This window comes from Terrapene carolina, unplaced genomic scaffold, assembly GCF_002925995.2.
Source record: "Terrapene carolina triunguis isolate 2854851 unplaced genomic scaffold, T_m_triunguis-2.0 Scaffold68, whole genome shotgun sequence".
NCBI lineage: Eukaryota > Metazoa > Chordata > Testudines > Emydidae > Terrapene > Terrapene triunguis.
Window position 1 is genome coordinate 80310380 of NW_020664419.1, and position 17973 is coordinate 80328352.

Below are 17973 nucleotides of genomic sequence, written 5' to 3' on the forward strand. Positions count from 1 at the left end.
TCATTCACAATGATTTAATTACTGCCTTACAATAAATAAGTAAAAACAGGGCAAATCTCAAAGTCCTCACTCAAGTTTTGCTTGATCCTTATTCATGCAGCATCCCACTGACTTCAGTGAGAGTTCTGTTGTAGTAAAAACTGAGGTTCAAATCCCTGAAGTCAAAGGGAGTTTTCCTGTGTGACAACTTGAAAATCAGGTCCATTGGTTCTTGTACAGTAACTAGTTTAAATTTATCTTCTGAAGTACACGTTTTTTCATTTTTGGGGGGGGGGGTTTCCCCATGGAATTGGCTTGTGTAAGAATTTACTAAGGTTGCCTACTGAAAAATGTCATTAGGAAGGCCTGTTCTGCTGAGATGATTATTTAATGTGATTGGTACTCACTAGGATAACTATTCATTTTTATTATTATTAATTATACTTGTCACTTGTATGAGACTTTACAAACTAACTTCTTTATGAACTTCAAAGTTCATGACAGGTACTAATTAATCTGTTCAATGTAGGTAAGTAAGTATCAATGTCACTATTTTTTAGGTGAGGAAACAGAAGCAGGGATGTTAAATGATTTGTACAAGACCATCAGTCAGTATCAGAGCTGAGTCCCTGGTCCCCCTGTTCAGACCACGTGCTCATACCATGCTAACCACTTCATTACATAGCAAAGTAAAAAAGTATGTAATTAGGGCTTGGCGAATGATTAGGGTGGAAATCAGAACCAGGTCTACTCATGTTTGCTGAACCTAACCTTTGAGTTCAACAAATACCTTTTAGGTGTTGGCATCATGAAAAAGGTGTTGGCATCATGAAATTGTGGTGCTAGGAAAACCCACCCTCTGAGATTGGAATTTGGGAAGCAGAGAGCAACAAGCATCTTCCTGTGCCTGGCCATATGCTCCTGTACCCGTCGCATGGGTCGGATTTGGGATTCACCAAAATATTTTGTTCATTCAGCAGCCGAACAGGGGTGCTGGAACAATTTTTATAGTGGGGTCCTGAAGGCGGAAACCACGTGTTTGGATTGTTACTATTACTTCAAGCCAGCTAGTTCGAGCACCTATGCAGCCAAAGCCAAATTTCTCCAAATTGGCCCAACTGTATTTATAGAAAGCACTTTGACTATAAATTATGACTGTTCCTGGCTCTCGCAGAGTGGCCTGTTGGTGACCTTGAGGAACTCTTCATCTCTCTGTGTGCCAATTTCTCCATCTACAAAATGGACATAATGGTACTTACTTTATAAAGTGCTTTAAGTTCAGTGGGAAAAAGTGCTATGTAAGCACTAGGTATTCTGATATTCGCCAAAACCAGGAACTGTGTAGAATGTATTGTACGTTGACTTTTTATTTTCTCCATCGGCTTCAATAGCAGAAAATCACCTCTACTTTTCTAACAAAGGCGACGTCTTAAACCTTTTACGATTCCCACCCTTGAAAACTGCTTATAATATGCTCCAATGTCAAACTCAAACTTTCAGCATTTATAAATGATTATCACTGTGATAGCTAAACACTGCATGTAAATTGATTAAAAAACAAGACAAAACAGGAAGCCTGCCTCAGGCTAAGAAGTGAGTTCTACATATGTTTTCAATTTTGTGATGTAGTTGGATTACTTTGAGCTGATAGAGGAACATAAATAAACATTCATGCAAATACCCAAAGTGAACCATTATAAAGTCTTTTAATCTGGAAAGATATTTAAATTGTTCAAAATTTCAGAACAAATTCTCATAGTTAATTAGACTTAACAGTCAACATTTGGACCCTTATTTAAGAAAGCACTTAAGCATATGCTTAAAGTTAAGCATGTGGGTAAGGGCCTTCCTTATTAGAGATGTTTTCCTGAATTGTGGAGTTACGAGAGTCTCTCTCCAAAGTATCAATTATTTATTTATTTACTTAGATTTACAAATGTTCACTGATGAAAAGTGCTAAAGAAAGTGTAGCAAGTTAAGTGTCAGGTCCAAGGTTAGAACCCAAGTATTTTGGTTTTGGAACTTGTGCCTAGCCCACTCCGACATAAAAACTCCCCAGCTAAATCATCGAATCAGTTTGTGCCTTAGTCACCCCATTTGAATATGGTGGCTAATGAAATGCCTTGCGCTTACATAGTATTTTTACATATGTAGATCTTAAAGCTCTTTATAAAGTTAGATAGGCATTATTAGTTTGTAGTTGGATTGTAGTTGGATTGTCTACACGGGAAAGTTATTGCACAGTAAACTAGGGTGTGAATTTACTGCACACATTAGCTATTCTGCATTAACTTCCCCTGTTGACACACTCTCTGCACACTAAAAGTGTCCTCAGCGGTTTAACTTCATATACTTTGAAGTGCCTGGTTTTGCTTCCATTGAAGATTGTGGCAAAAACATCCACTAGTGTTAATGGAAATAGGAGTGGGCCATAACTCCCAGTGATATCAGTGTTAGCAGGTTTGGGCCCAAAGCTATCCACAGTAAAAATTATCAGTAAATTTGCTTAATTACAACTTATTTTCTTCAGATATTGCTGATATAGGTTTTCAAGTAGCTTTTATTATCTGGAAAGTCTGAAAGAGTAAGGAAAGCTAATCTATAGGGAGAAAAAGAAAATTACACAAGTCAAAGTTTCAAATCAGGATAGTTTTATAATGACCTTTAACTCAAAACTCAGTTAGAGGGTGATTTAAAGAAAAACTTTGAGGAAATATTCTTCTTTGCTTCCAAAATAAATCTGTCAATTGTTAAGCTAAATCAGTTTTCCAATACAAAGTTATAAAGGCTAACCGAGGAGACTTGGTAGTGGAGGCTGGCTGTCACCACCTTTTCATAATAGATTAGACACAATATTATCTTTAAATTCAGGATCTTTCTACCTGCAACTGATCTTATTTTCAGAATGCAACACTTGCATTAAAAAAAATTATATATATATATATATATATACACACACACACACACACACACACACACACACACACACACACACACACACACACACACACAGAGAGAGAGAACCCTGTTTGCTGCCCCCTTTCTGAGCTAGGTTGCACTAATTCCCATCCAAAATGACCAATGTTTTTTAGGGTTTGTGTCACCAGTTGCTTCCTGCCTTCTTCACTATTGATAATCAGTGCAAATTCGTTAGTACACAGGGTGAAGTATGTATATAACCTTTTTGAGCTATGAGAGGTCTTTTAAACTTCAGCTAATACTAACTTCAAATGCTAAACACTTAATCAAATATCTCATGAACTAAAGCCAGCCTGAATTTATCTATCTTCCAAATTGCCTTTCTCTCTTTTTTAAACAGAGTGCTTATGCTTTACCTTAGTGAAAAGTCCTTGAAATTATCATTTGGGATGATGCCACTTCTTTTGCCAAAGTCAGAGATCACTTGAAAAATCATGAGGTTTAGATTTAAGTCAGAACTTGGAAGCCTGGATATTCAAGTACTATTTGGCTTTGGCAAAACAAATTCTGGACTGTATTATTTTAGCCTCCCTTCCGCCACCTTGTTAATCTTAGAAACAAGCCAAGAATTATTTTCAAAATTGACTTTTTGTTGTTGTTTGTTATTGTTTGAATAGCACAGGTTTCCACTGGGTTAGAAATACATGGATTTTTAAAAATGAAATATCCTTGAAAAACAGTATCTTAAAATAAGAGAAAAGATGTTTTGTAAAACTTAAAATAAAAGTAGTTCTATATGTTTCAGTAAACCCAAACGTCACCACATTCTGCTTGGACCTTCTTTCACATCCATAAAGAGAAGTGGTTGAACCACAATCCAACTGCCACCCTGACAATCTACTTACCTTGATATCTGGATTCCTTAAGATAGTTTGGTTTTGGAGATACCCCTGCAAAGTCAAATTCATTCTGTTGTTACCAACAGTAGTGTCAATGATAAATACACTACAGGCTCCTTAGAATGTTAGTGCATTGAAATAAGAGTTTTGTCCAATCACTCCACCTACTGGTGAAGATCAATATTATATTTGTCTTAAAATATTGTCTGGTTAGATTCCCAGTGAGTGATATCTCCTTAACATCAAAAGTAAGCCTGTGCAGTCAATTTAAAATCCAGAAATAAAATAATATCAATATTGCGCTGACTCAAAAATAGCTATATGGATAATTTCATGGTGTTTTCCAAAGTAAAGTGTTAGTGAGATATCCTGGGTAATTTGAGGGAAGGAATGGGGGCTAGGTGGGAATATTTAGGTGATTTTTATATATACATATATATGTATTGGATGACATGAAAATCTTTCAGCTATTCTGTAGCATTTAGTTGTGCCAACCTAGATTTCCCTATTAGTTTTGCATCAGAATCAGGAAGTTTGCCAATCAGTGGGATCATTGGATGATTGAGGTTCTAAAAGAACACTCAAGGAAGACAAGGCCATTGCAGAGAAGCTATATGACTTCTTTGCATCAGTCTTCACTGCAACGGATATGAGGGAGATTCCCAAACCTGAGCCATTCTTTTTAGGTGACAAATCTGAGGAACAGTCCAGATTGAGGCATCGATAGAGGAGGTTTTGGAACAAATTTATAAACAGTAACAAGTCATCAGGGCCAGATGGTATTCAGCCAAGAATTCAGAGGGAACTCAAATATGAAATTGCAGAACTACTAACTGGTATGTAATCTAACACTTAAATCAGCTTCTGTACCAGATGACTGGCAAATTGGTGGAAACTATAGTAAAGAACAGCATTATCAGACACATAGATGAACATGATATGTTGAAGAGCCAACACTGCTTTTGTAAAGGTAAATCATGCCTCACCAATCTATTAGAAATCTTTGAAGGGGTCAACAAACATATGGACAAGGATGATCCAGTGGATATAGTGTACTTGGACTTTCAGAAGACCTTTGACAAGGTCCCTTACCAAAGGTTCTTAAGCAAAGTAAGCAGTCATGGGATATGAGAGAGGGAAGGAATAAATGGTTAGTTTTCAGAATGGAGAGAGGTAAATAGCAGGGTCCCCCAGGGATCTATATTGGGACCAGTGCTGTTCCACATATTCATAAATGATCTGAAAAAGGAGGTAAACAGTGAGATGGCAAAGTTTGCAGATGATACAAAATTACTCAAGATAAGTAATTCCAAAGTAGATTGTGAAGAGTTACAAAGGGATCTCACAAAGCTTGGGTGATTGGGCAATGAAATGGCAGATGAAATTCAATGCTGATAAATGCAAACTAGTTCATACTGGAAAACATAATCCCAACTATACATACAAAATGAGGGGTGTCTAATTTAGTTGTTACCACTCAAGAAAGAGATCATGGAGTCATTGTGGATAATTTTCTGAAAACATCCAATCAATATGCAGCAGCAGTCAAAAAGCTAACCGAATGTTAGGAACCATTAGGAAAGGGATAGATAATAAGACAGAAAATATCATAATACCACTATATAAATCCATGATAAATATAAATCCACACCTTGAATACTGTGTGCAATTCTGGTCATCGTGTCTCAAAAAAGATATATTAGAATTGGAAAAGGTACGGAGAAGAGCAACAAAAATGATTAAGGGTATGGAACAGTTTCCATATGAGGAGAGATTAAAAAGACTGGGACTGTTCAGGTTGGAAAAGAGACGACTAACAGGGGATGTAATAGAAGACCCTAAAATCATGAATGATGTGGAGAAAGTGAATGTGTTATTTACCACTTCATATAACTCAAGACCCTGGGATTCACCTGATGAAATTAATAGGCAGCAGGTTTAAAACAAACAAAGTGAAGCACTTCTTCACACAAAGCACAGTCAACACATGGAACTCTTTGCCAGGGGATATTGTGAAGGCCAGAACTGGGACTGGATGATAGGGAATGGCCCATTCAATAATTGCCTTGTTCTGTGCCTTCCCTTTGAAGCATCTGGCATTGGCCATTGTCCAAAGACAGAGTACTGGGCTAGACGAACCATTCCTCTGACCTAGTCTGGCCATTCTTATAGACTGATTGCTCCTAATAATGAAACTGACAAGGTATAAAGATGAGGAGTAGCATGAAACTTGACTGCTAGTTTCTATCTTTAAAAAATAAATAAATAAATAAACAAACAAACAGTATGTTGGTGAATAAAATGGGGAAAATCAGATATTTAAATCCTATTCCTAATACTCTGATTATGGAATTCAGCGTATAAGCCCTTACCATACTTGAGCAATTGGTGATTGATCCAACCCTAGAGGGTTATTCTTGAAGAAGCCAAAACAGCTTTACAATGGCTCGTATTGTTAAATTTCTGAATCTGTGAACATGAGTCACATTTCTTCATATTTGTTGTTATGTGGTTACAGTCTTCCCTGAAAGAAACTTACAAATCCTGAATTTAACACTGGGAGCCCTAAGCCAGAAATGATCCTTTGTAACTGTGACATTTGTATGCCTGTCAGAACCTTTGTGGCTTAGAGTTAGCAGAATAGAAGAGTTTCCGCTCAAATTTTTAAAATGAGTGGAGACAATTTAAATCACTTTTTTACCATTAGAATAATTTATCCCAGTTGTTTTACTGTCAAACTAATGATTTTTTCTCTTAAATAGTTATGACTGACCAAACGCTTCTTTAAACATTAAAGCCAAAATCCCAAGCCCCCTAAGGGAAGGTGTTGGAAAGTCCATCCCTGTCCCCTAAACCCAGGGCTGTCCAGCCTCAAGCTAGTGCCTAGCGTAAATTACAGCAGCCTCAGGACTACTGTGTTTTACTCTGGCTGCCCATCCATTCCAACAGGTAGGGACCATATGGACATAGAGATAGCCACACCTGGGTCAAGAGAAAAGGTGGGTATAGAAGTTTCTAAGGCCACTCTATACCACCTAGGAATCTCCTTCTCCACAGGGAATCATCCTCTAGCTCACTAGTAACTTTGTGGCTGCTATATGCTTCCACAGTGGAAAGAGTAGCTTTAATGGATCAGATGAACTGGTCCTATGTGTTCACACACACTTTAACTTCCTTGTCATGTTTCTCTACATATGGATTATGCCAACCGCTGTTAAATCAATTCTGTAAATAAAAGAAGGTGAAAATAGCTTGAAATTCTAGGGTAGGGGAGAGGTGTTGATTGTTTTTTCCTAATTAACTATGATGTATCACATTTTTGTCAGGTTTTAAGAATGCATTCAGGTTGTAGTAATACATGTGGACACACCAAACCTGACTGGTTTCTATTCAAGAAAATTTAATTACATGGTAACATAGCTAAAATAATGTAGACTGGATAAGATGACAGGTTTCAGAGTAGCAGTCGTGTTAGTCTGTATCCGCAAAAAGAACAGGAGTACTTGTGGCACCTTAGAGACTAACAAATTTATTTGAGTATAAGCTTTCGTGGGCTACAGCCCACTTCATCGGATGCATAGAATGGAACATATAGTGAGGAGATATATATATACATACAGAGAACATGAAAAGGTGGGAGTTGCCCAACCAACTCTAAGAGGCTAATTAATTAAGATGAACTGTTGTCAGCAGGAGAAAAAAAACTTTTGTAGTGATAATCAAGATAGCCCATTTAAGACAGTTTGACAAGAAGCTGTGAGGATAATTAATATGGGGAAATAGATTCAATGTGTGCAATGGCTCAGCCATTCCCAGTCTCTATTTAAGCCTAAATTGATTGTATCTAGTTTGCATATCAATTCAAGTTCAGCAGTTTCTCGTTGGAGTCTGTTTTTGAAGCTTTTCTGTTGCAAAATTGCCACCTTTAAATCTGTTACTGAATGGCCAGAGAGGTTGAAGTTTTCTCCTACTGGTTTTTGAATGTTATGGTTCCTGATGTCAGATTCACCCATGCTAATAACAAAATGTTTGAGCTCTAGGTGACTGGCTCAAATGGGACACAAGCTGGTCATGACAGTTTAATGCCCAACTGTTCTGTATGATATGTCACAACTGACTTAGTGACCTCAGCTCAACTGCAAAATTTATACATCAGACACCTTTTCTAAGTATCATCAAAGATGCCAGGGATGAAATTATCAAAGAGATTGAATTTACCATCCTTAAATATAATCCCTCCAAAATAGTACAGTGAAGCAGCTTATTAAGGTAGTGTGATGAAACTCTGTTGCTTCCTGTGCAGTATTTAACACAGGGTGAAATTCACCCCAGGCAAAGGGGCAGCACAAAAGCCTATGTACCACTTAAATATTCAAAGTATGACTTATGTGGTCCATAAGCCATGTACTGACCCTCTCCAGAGTGGTGAATTTTACTCAGTGTAAGTGAGGTGAAGCTTTGATTTCCAGGGCTAGCAATCAAGCACCATTTACTAACACTGGAAAACAGAAAACAGTTGTGTTTTTCAAGAGAATGATTAAATGTAGATATGATTTTAATCAGATATCAAGTATATTTTATATTATAGGAAACTGAGAGGAAACTAGATATTAATCCAGATGAAACCCCTCTCAGGAAAAAATGATGTATGTTTCAGGACTTGTTTTTTTAAGATAGGTTTATTTTTATAGTCTTGAGAATTTCTGGAAGAAATCAATTCCAATTGTGAGGAATTTCAGGCTTTTCTGTTTTTCTCCCCCCCTTTAGATCTGTGTGGTGATTGCTGCTGTTTTTGGCATTGTTATTTACCGTGTTGTGACTGTCAGCACTTTTGCTGCCTTTAAGTGGGCTTTAATCAGGAATAACTCTCAGGTTGCAACTACAGGGACTGCAGTGTGCATCAACTTTTGCATCATCATGCTACTGAATGTGGTAAGTAGAGATAACCAGGATCCATAAGCAGTGGGTATAATAGACCAGGATGCTGGGTTATTGGCTTTGGCGGTTTGCATGGGCTGGGCTTCCGCCAGAAGAAGTTTTTGCTCATTATTATGCACCATGGGGGTTCCAGGGTGGCTGAGGAGGCGGTATCTGCTACTCAGCTTCCCGGGTTCATCAGCAATCTCCCTGGACTCCAGAGAGATTATTGATGAACCTGGAAAGCTGAGTAGCAGGTACCGCCTTCTCAGCTGCCCTGGAACCTGCACGGCGCATATAAAAAGCTCAGGTTCTTTGGGAAGAGCTTTTGCTTTTCCTGCCGGGCAGCTTGGGGTCTTGGGAGGGGAGGCACGGCACAGCTGGGGTGGCTCAGGGCTCCTCTGGCCATTGGGAGAGGGGAGGACAGGGCTCCTCCGGCCATGGGGGGGGCTCCTCAGGGATCGGCCCTCTGGCAGACAGGGGGTGGGGTCCACCCACTGCCCATGGTAGGATCTAAAGCAAAGTGTATACAGGCACTTGATCTATATGTGCCCCAGTCTGCATGCTCCTGAATGCCCTCAGTTGCTACTGACTTTAATGGGAGTTGAAGATGCTTATTGGGTTTGACTCTTAGTACCTACCATACTTGTGTAATTGGCTTCAAAATTCACTTAAGTACAATACATGTTTGAAAAAGTCTACAAATTATATTATTTTAAAGGGACATATTCAAGCTAGTTGGTTCAAATTTGTCCTACACGCTATTTCTTCTATTTGTCTGCAAATTGCAAGTAATTCTTTAAATATGCTTTTTTAAACAAAATAGTTTAGTGTTCTTTTTTAATATAGAGGCCAAACTTGCTCCTTTCTTATTTACAGCAGAATTTTCCCCTTAGGGATAGTTATATACAGACTCTTTCTACAGGACAGCACTTACCTGCATTGAAAACTTCACAGGGAGGGATTGACATTGAGTGGCTGTGAATTGTTCCATCAGTTACTTCTAATGCTAAAAGCATGCCAATCACTGCATTCTAAGAGATAATTCTGGGAGGGTGGATTGAGTCTGGCTTGTGAGTCTGATTGGGCCTGGGATAAAGGGATTCCTAGGCCATCTGTTCCTAGGAGGTTAAAGTTCCAGTGGGGTAGATCACAATGGGTTGGGTAGGTAAAGGGCGAGTTTTCCCATCCTCTAAGGTGAGAGAGTTCTGTTGGTTTCATAGATTCATAGATTCATAGATTCTAGGACTGGAAGGGACCTCGAGAGGTCATCGAGTCCAGTCCCCTGCCCGCATGGCAGGACCAAATACTGTCTAGACCATCCCTGATAGACATTTATCTAACCTACTCTTAAATATCTCCAGAGATGGAGATTCCACAACCTCCCTAGGCAATTTATTCCAGTGTTTAACCACCCTGACAGTTAGGAACTTTTTCCTAATGTCCAACCTAGACCTCCCTTGCTGCAGTTTAAGCCCATTGCTTCTTGTTCTATCCTCAGAGGCTAAGGTGAACAAGTTTTCTCCCTCCTCCTTATGACACCCTTTTAGATACCTGAAAACTGCTATCATGTCCCCTCTCAGTCTTCTCTTTTCCAAACTAAACAAACCCAATTCTTTCAGCCTTCCTTCATAGGTCATGTTCTCAAGACCTTTAATCATTCTTGTTGCTCTTCTCTGGACCCTTTCCAATTTCTCCACATCTTTCTTGAAATGCGGTGCCCAGAACTGGACACAATACTCCAGCTGAGGCCTAACCAGAGCAGAGTAGAGCGGAAGGATGACTTCTCGTGTCTTGCTCACAACACACCTGTTAATACATCCCAGAATCACGTTTGCTTTTTTTGCAACAGCATCACACTGTTGACTCATATTTAGCTTGTGGTCCACTATAACCCCTAGATCCCTTTCTGCCGTACTCCTTCCTAGACAGTCTCTTCCCATTCTGTATGTGTGAAACTGATTTTTTCTTCCTAAGTGGAGCACTTTGCATTTGTCTTTGTTAAACTTCATCCTGTTTAACTCAGACCATTTCTCCAATTTGTCCAGATCATTTTGAATTATGACCCTGTCCTCCAAAGCAGTTGCAATCCCTCCCAGTTTGGTATCATCCGCAAACTTAATAATCGTACTTTCTATACCAATATCTAAGTCGTTAATGAAGATATTGAACAGAGCCGGTCCCAAAACAGACCCCTGCGGAACCCCACTCGTTATGCCTTTCCAGCAGGATTGGGAACCATTAATAACAACTCTCTGAGTACCGTTATCCAGCCAGTTATGCACCCACCTTATAGTAGCCCCATCTAAATTGTATTTGCCTAGTTTGTCGATAAGAATATCATGCGAGACCGTATCAAATGCCTTACTAAAGTCTAGGTATACCACATCCACAGCTTCTCCCTTATCCACAAGACTCGTTATCCTATCGAAGAAAGCTATCAGATTGGTTTGACATGATTTGTTCTTTACAAATCCATGCTGGCTGTTCCCTATCACCTTACCACCTTCCAAGTGTTTGCAGATGATTTCCTTAATTACTTGCTCCATTATCTTCCCTGGCACAGAAGTTAAACTAACTGGTCTGTAGTTTCCTGGGTTGTTTTTATTTCCCTTTTTATAGATGGGCACTATATTTGCCCTTTTCCAGTCTTCTGGAATCTCTCCCGTCTCCCATGATTTTCCAAAGATAATAGCTAGAGGCTCAGATACCTCCTCTATTAGCTCCTTGAGTATTCTAGGATGCATTTCATCAGGCCCTGGTGACTTGCAGGCATCTAGCTTTTCTAAGTGATTTTTAACTTGTTCTTTTTTTATTTTATCTGCTAAACCTACCCCCTTCCCATTAGCATTCACTAGGATAGGCATTCCTTCAGACTTCTCGGTGAAGACCGAAACAAAGAAGTCATTAAGCATCTCTGCCATTTCCAAGTTTCCTGTTACTGTTTCTCCCTCTTCACTAAGCAGTGGGCCTACCCTGTCTTTGGTCTTCCTCTTGCTTCTAATGTATTGATAAAAAGTCTTCTTGTTCCCCTTTATTCCCTTAGCTAGTTTGAGCTCATTTTGTGCCTTTGCCTTTCTAATCTTGCCCCTGCATTCCTGTGTTGTTTGCCTATATTCATCCTTTGATGCTCCATTAAAAATCCTTTTACTAAAGATACAGAAAAAGAAAAAAACAGTTGTTTAAGCATTTGAAATGTAAAGTGTTAAGTGAGGCTGTCACTTTAACAACATCCCTTGTTCCCTTTAGCTGTAGAGTCTTTAAAGGGAGAAGAAAAAAAAAACTTTGTTTGACAGTCTGTTAGCTAGTTTTAAAGATGGTAGTAACTGTCCTTTTGGGAAAAAGAGAAGTCAGTTGAGATGGCTGGAGCCGTTGTTGTTACTGTTGTTAAAGTCTGATCCCGTTTCCTAGAAGGCAAAACAGAACAAACACACACACACACACAAGGGGAAAGAGAAGAACAACAAAGATTAAAAAATGCAGCCTCTGTTTCTGGTGTTGACTTTCACATTCAGCCTCAGGCCTGGTCCACACTACCCCCCCACTTCGGACTAAGGTACGCAAATTCAGCTACGTTAATAACGTAGCTGAATTCGAAGTACCTTAGTCCAAACTTACCGCGGGTCCAGACGCTGCAGGCAGGCTCCCCCGTCAATGCCGCGTACTCCTCTCGCTGAGCTGGAGTACCGGCGTCGACAGCGAGCACTTCCGGGATCGATTTATCGCGTCTAGACAAGACGCGATAAATCGATCCCAGAACACCGATTGCCTGCCGTCAGACCCGGAGGTAAGTGTAGACGTACCCTTAGTGTTGGAAGAAAACAGATCCAGCACACAGTTTTATCAGCCACTCCAAGATCTGCAAACTCATGACAGCATCAGGCTGTTTAGGGCATTGCATTTAGATGCCTTTCTGGTCACTGGCTTACAGCAGTGTTGCAAAATGTATAGTCTTGGAGAGCCTTACCAGACAGAAGGCAGAAGGAGACAGGTAGGAAAAGAAGAAATAAGTTAGAGAAGGGAAAGGGCATGCGGAATGGATGTGGGTGTCTGACAAAGTCTCTCATCTCAGGTAGTGTTGGATTTAGCCAAAGCCTGTGGAGGAGGTGATGTCATCTGGGTCCTTCTCTCTCTCTGGCCTGGTCAGGTCAGGACATCTCTTAGGATTAGGAAGAAGAAGGTCCATTGGTGTCACACTGGGTCCTGAGATACAAGGAGATGGAGGGGGTGGCAGCCATGATGGTGAAGCTTGCTCCTTCCCCTTCTCTTTGTCTTTCAGTCAACCAGCAACACAGTACCCAGTGTTACCTCCCCCACAAAAAAAGTCTCTTTGAGCATCCCAAAAGGGGAGTGATGGGCAGAATAGCTTGTCCTCTCATTATTTTGTCCACCAACTGACACACCAATTTTGGTTCACTGATTTTTGGTTCCACACTTTTCTTGTTTACCAAGTATGATCTTACCAAAGTCCTTGAGTGATACCAGTAGACCTTTTTGTTTGGACAAGTTCAGTCTGTCTCTCTCACTTTTAAACCTTTTCCCATCAGTATTTGTTAAATTGACAATTAAGGGTAAATTTGTAGACCCAGTTCTTATAACAGACCTTGGACAAATTATTTAAGCTTTCTGCACCACATCTGTACAAGGGGATAATGATACCTCTCCTCCTTTGTAAAGTGTGTCTATGGATGAAAGGCACCACATATGAGTTAAGTAGTGTTACTGTTATCACAATGCCAACAAATTTTACCAAACAATGATGATCAGAATCTCAGTTTTAAAATGGAATAATCGTTATTCATCCTAGAAAACAGATCTATATGGTTAATGATGTTAAACTGAGCTGGTCACATTTTTCAGAAGTTGTTTCTTATTTGTTGCAGTTGTATGAAAAAGTTGCTCTTCTTCTGACAAATTTAGGTAAGTGATGATAAATATAAAACTGAAATAATATTTTATTGATTTTTGTTTATACTTCAGCTCTCGCCTCATTCTAAATACTGAGTGTCAGGTTTCAGAGCCATGTTAGTCTGTATCAGCAAAAACAACGAGGAGTCCTTGTGGCACCTTGGAGACTAACAAATTTATTTGGGCATAAGCTTTTGTGGGCTAGAACCCACTTCATCAGACTGACCTCACACTTGGTAAGGCAACTCACATCTTTTCATGTATTTATACCTGCTCCTGTATTTTCCACTCCATGCATCCGATGAAGTGGGTTCTAGCTCACAAAAGCTTATGCCCAAATAAATTTGTTAGTCTCCAAGGTGCCACAAGGACTCCTCGTTGTTAATACTGAGTGTAAAATCCTAGCTCCATTGAAGCCAACTGGAATTTTGCCATTGACTTCACTAGGTGCAGGATTTCTCCCTGAATCAGTATCCCTGTCATATTTGCAAAATGCTGCCTAGATTAAAATAATGCATGTTTTTAAAATATTGTACTGTTTCTAACCACTTTTATAACTGTGTTTATAGTTTTTTCAAAATATCCATCTATCAATACGACATTTAATTTCAAGTCCAACCTTAAAATCTGATGGTTGCTTAATAACAAGAAAATTGCTCTCTCTTCCCCGTCCTCGCCCAGCTACATCCAGCCTGATTCCTATCGGAGCTTTAATTCGTAGATACTATAGAAATGAAGCTCTGATCTGAGATGCTGCAGCTGGGAGAGGAAAAGGGAAATCTCTGTTTTCAGTATTAACTATTATTTTATTACATAACTGTGCATGGTGCTTTACAGACAAAGTCATGGGGCCAAATCCTTAACTTGTGTAACCTGTCGGAGCTCAGTTGGAGCCCATGGAGCTATGACAGTTTACACCTGCTGAAGATCTGGCCCATGATTCCTGTCCTAAATATCTTAAATGCTAAGGACTCAGCTAAGCATATGCTTACCATAGGGCCTGATTTTCAGAGATGTTGCCTACCCACAGCTTCTGCTAGTGTTGTGGGCACTCAACACTTCTGAAAATCTAGCCCATAGTGTGTATTACTGTGAGTACTCCTATTGAAGTCTATGGGGCTACTCAGAATAGTAAATACCATGCCCATTACTGGCAAGCATTTGCAGGACTGGGCTAGGTGTGTAGACATAGCACAAGAAATGTTGACTGTTTTAAATCTAGTCTTGAGCACTGCTCAGAATGGGAATCAAGGGTCCAGATATTGTGGCTAAAGCTCTCCCCTCCTTCCTTCTTTATCCACCTGTTTCAATGCATTTTGTCTAAATCCTAGATTGTGAGCTCTCTGGAGCAGGGATTGTGTTTGTGTTAGTTGTTTGTATAGTGTCTAGTACAGTGCTATCCTGAGGCCTGTAGAGGTTCCCTGCATGCTACAGCAATAGAAATAATCATTAAAAATAACCATGAAGAAAGCATTTGTTTCAGTTGTGTGTGAAGTCCGCTTCAAATTGAGAATATATCATGCTGCATACTAGTGTGCATTCTGCTATCTAACTGTAGTAGACTGCAGAAATGAAAACAACAGAAGAGAAGCTGAGTTTATAGCACATGGATGAATCCAGGAGTTGTCTATTTTTTGTCCAAATGAAGGAAATTGAATGTGCGTGTTACCGCTAGCAAACTGGCAAACCATTTCTTATCATCTGTAATCTTGCATAGCCAGCTATAAAACATCAGATGAGATTTGTAAGAGTTTTTACAAGCCCGCTTGCCGTGGATTATTTTTTGATACAAATTCTACTGTCATCTTATAAATTGAGACCAGCAGGCAGCTTTGCCAGCTCTAAAAAGTGCCTGCAGTCCCTCAGTGTAGTAAAACTGCTAATCTGATTAAACCTCTCAAACGCTGTTTTCTTTATTCACAGAGCAGCCTCGGACTGAGTCTGAGTGGGAGAACAGCTTCACTTTGAAAATGTTTCTTTTCCAGTTTGTCAATCTGAACAGCTCTACCTTTTATATAGCATTCTTCTTGGGAAGGTAGGAATCAGTATCTGCTCACTCTTTGTGCTTGGGACAGAGAGCAAAGAAGAAAATAATATTGCCATTAATGAAACAAAATGGGCCCATATGGTCATGCTTGCTCAGTTGCAAAGTCCAAGTTAGCAAAGGAAAAAAGGTTAAATTTAGATTTTCCTTTAAAAAGGTTAGAAAGGGAATATGCAGTTCTCAGACGTTTCCTTAATACTAAGTTCTAAAAATTCCACTGCAGAGAACTGATGTCTTCAGCTGATAAGACATTTGCAGGTCACTTTGCTCTGCTTTTTATATGTATAATTTGTACAGATAAAAGAACTTAACGTTTTGTCATTTCATCTCTATCCCCTGAAATCTAAGTAACTTTTGGTTCACCTGATGTATACTTTGGCCAGTTTGCAGCAAATTCATAATTATTACAAGTGATGGAATTTGCTTTTTTGCTGAAAATAAGAGAAATCTTTGCATGTCTGTTCCTGTTTGTTCCCCACAGAAATCAAAAGGCATGTGAGCAGATTTGAATTACCTGTTAGTATGAGTTGTTTGCATCTGGATATCTGAGCGAATCGTTTGAGTGAATACACAGTGTAACTGTGAAAAATTTGCACCCTGGGTGAAAACATGTTTTCACTGGATTCACAGAACGTATGACACCAAATTTTTCATTATGTCAAAAGGAAGTGGACCAGGCGGGGTTTTTGCATTTCATGGTCTCTTTCCAGCCAGTAATAACACATTCTAAAGCAGTTCAAAATGGAGCTTCAAAGCAAAATTCTCTTGACAGTGTTACTCAGTCTTGATATTCTGCTCTTCTGACCTGCTGAACATCAGAGAATGAACTATCGAGTATTAGAATGTAGGCATTTAGCTAAAGCACAGATGAAAATTTGCTTAGCTCTTAACATAAATTATATTAGCGATCCTTCAAATCATTCTGCATAATTACATCTTTGATATTTAAATCAATCCTGTTTGGGGAAAATGGAGTTAAAACAACTATGTTGAGCTTTTTCCTAAGATTCTGAACAGAGATCTAGTAAGAAATAGCTGATGTTTGCTCTTATGTTGAAGATTTACAGGACACCCTGGTGCCTACTTGAGGCTGATAAACAGGTGGAGACTGGAAGAGGTGAGTAGTCTGTAACTCTAAGGCTTTTAGGGGCAAATTCTGCATACGTTGTACAATCTGATTGAAGCCCATGGATGGCACAGGATGTGAGCAAAGGCAGACTCTGGCCCCCTGCTTAGGTTATTTTGAATGTATCATTGAGTTTCCAGGAGCTCTCTGACACGTCACCATTGCTTGAATTCCTCTTCACCTGCTTCAAAAAGCCATTTCCATATTGATAACATGTTTTTTAAACCTTAGCTTTTGGGGTCTATGTATCATATTTGGGTGACATTAATATATGGCCTCAACTTGATTTCTTTTTTTTAAATCATGGAAACAAATATCAGACGCTTTCTATTGTTCATCCTCAATATGAATCAATTAAGATATGAATCTGGGTCATTTTCCACCTCTAAAATACTCTTTTCCACTCAGTCAAAAAATTATGAGGTCTAGTTCTTGTTGCATTACTGACCTGCAGCCTCGAATTTGAGGCAAACAAAATCCACTCAAAAATCAATCAAAGCAACTGAGCAAGCTTCCCGGTAGTAATAGTAATCAGTGCTTACAGAATATAATAGTGAGGCATGAGGGGGGCTGGCTTTGCAATTCATGCAAAAACCAATCCCATTTTTTATAAATATATTCAGGATTCAAAAATTGCTGATGGATATTGTAAATGAACAGTTGGCAGCCTGTGAATAAGTCAGAGTATCTAACGCTAATATTTGGTCACCCAAGTCACATGGTTTTGTCCCTGTTTTTTAGCTGAATGACAAACATTTTCACAAATGAATGACAAATGGCAAATCTTGAGTCACAGGTTGCATGCTGCCAGCATGAATTCGTGATCACTTCCAGATCCCCCACCCACTGGCCTTAATAGAATAGAGGTTATCCAAATACTTGGGAATAATGACTAGCATGATCCTACAATTGACAACACATGTTCTTAATGCAATTTGCTTATTCACACATCAGGGTTTTTTTTTATTATTTGAGCAGTTGTACAGTCCAGGGAACAAAAAAAGTCATAGGTGGACAGATGGAAAGTCAATGTTCTCAGTCTCCTCCATCAAAATAGACCTTCTCCAAAATTAGCCAAAGCAAAATTGTGTGTGTGTGTTTGAAATAAGTGACCTAGCTGATATATTCCTTGATAGTTCAACAAATGCCTTTCTCAAGTTGGACTGCAAAAGACAATGTCT

The 17973-nt window shown here is 39.2% G+C and overlaps 1 protein-coding gene across 1 annotated transcript in view; it reads left to right on the forward strand.

Moving 5' to 3' along the window:
- The window catches only part of ANO4 (anoctamin 4), a 193234-nt gene that overhangs the window by 153547 nt on the left and 21714 nt on the right, over window positions 1-17973 (forward strand). The window contains exons 17-20 of the mRNA XM_026648992.1: window positions 8565-8729; window positions 13598-13634; window positions 15546-15657; window positions 16726-16783. Coding sequence (XP_026504777.1) covers window positions 8565-8729; window positions 13598-13634; window positions 15546-15657; window positions 16726-16783 — 372 coding nt within the window. The remainder of the gene's footprint in view (window positions 1-8564; window positions 8730-13597; window positions 13635-15545; window positions 15658-16725; window positions 16784-17973) is intronic.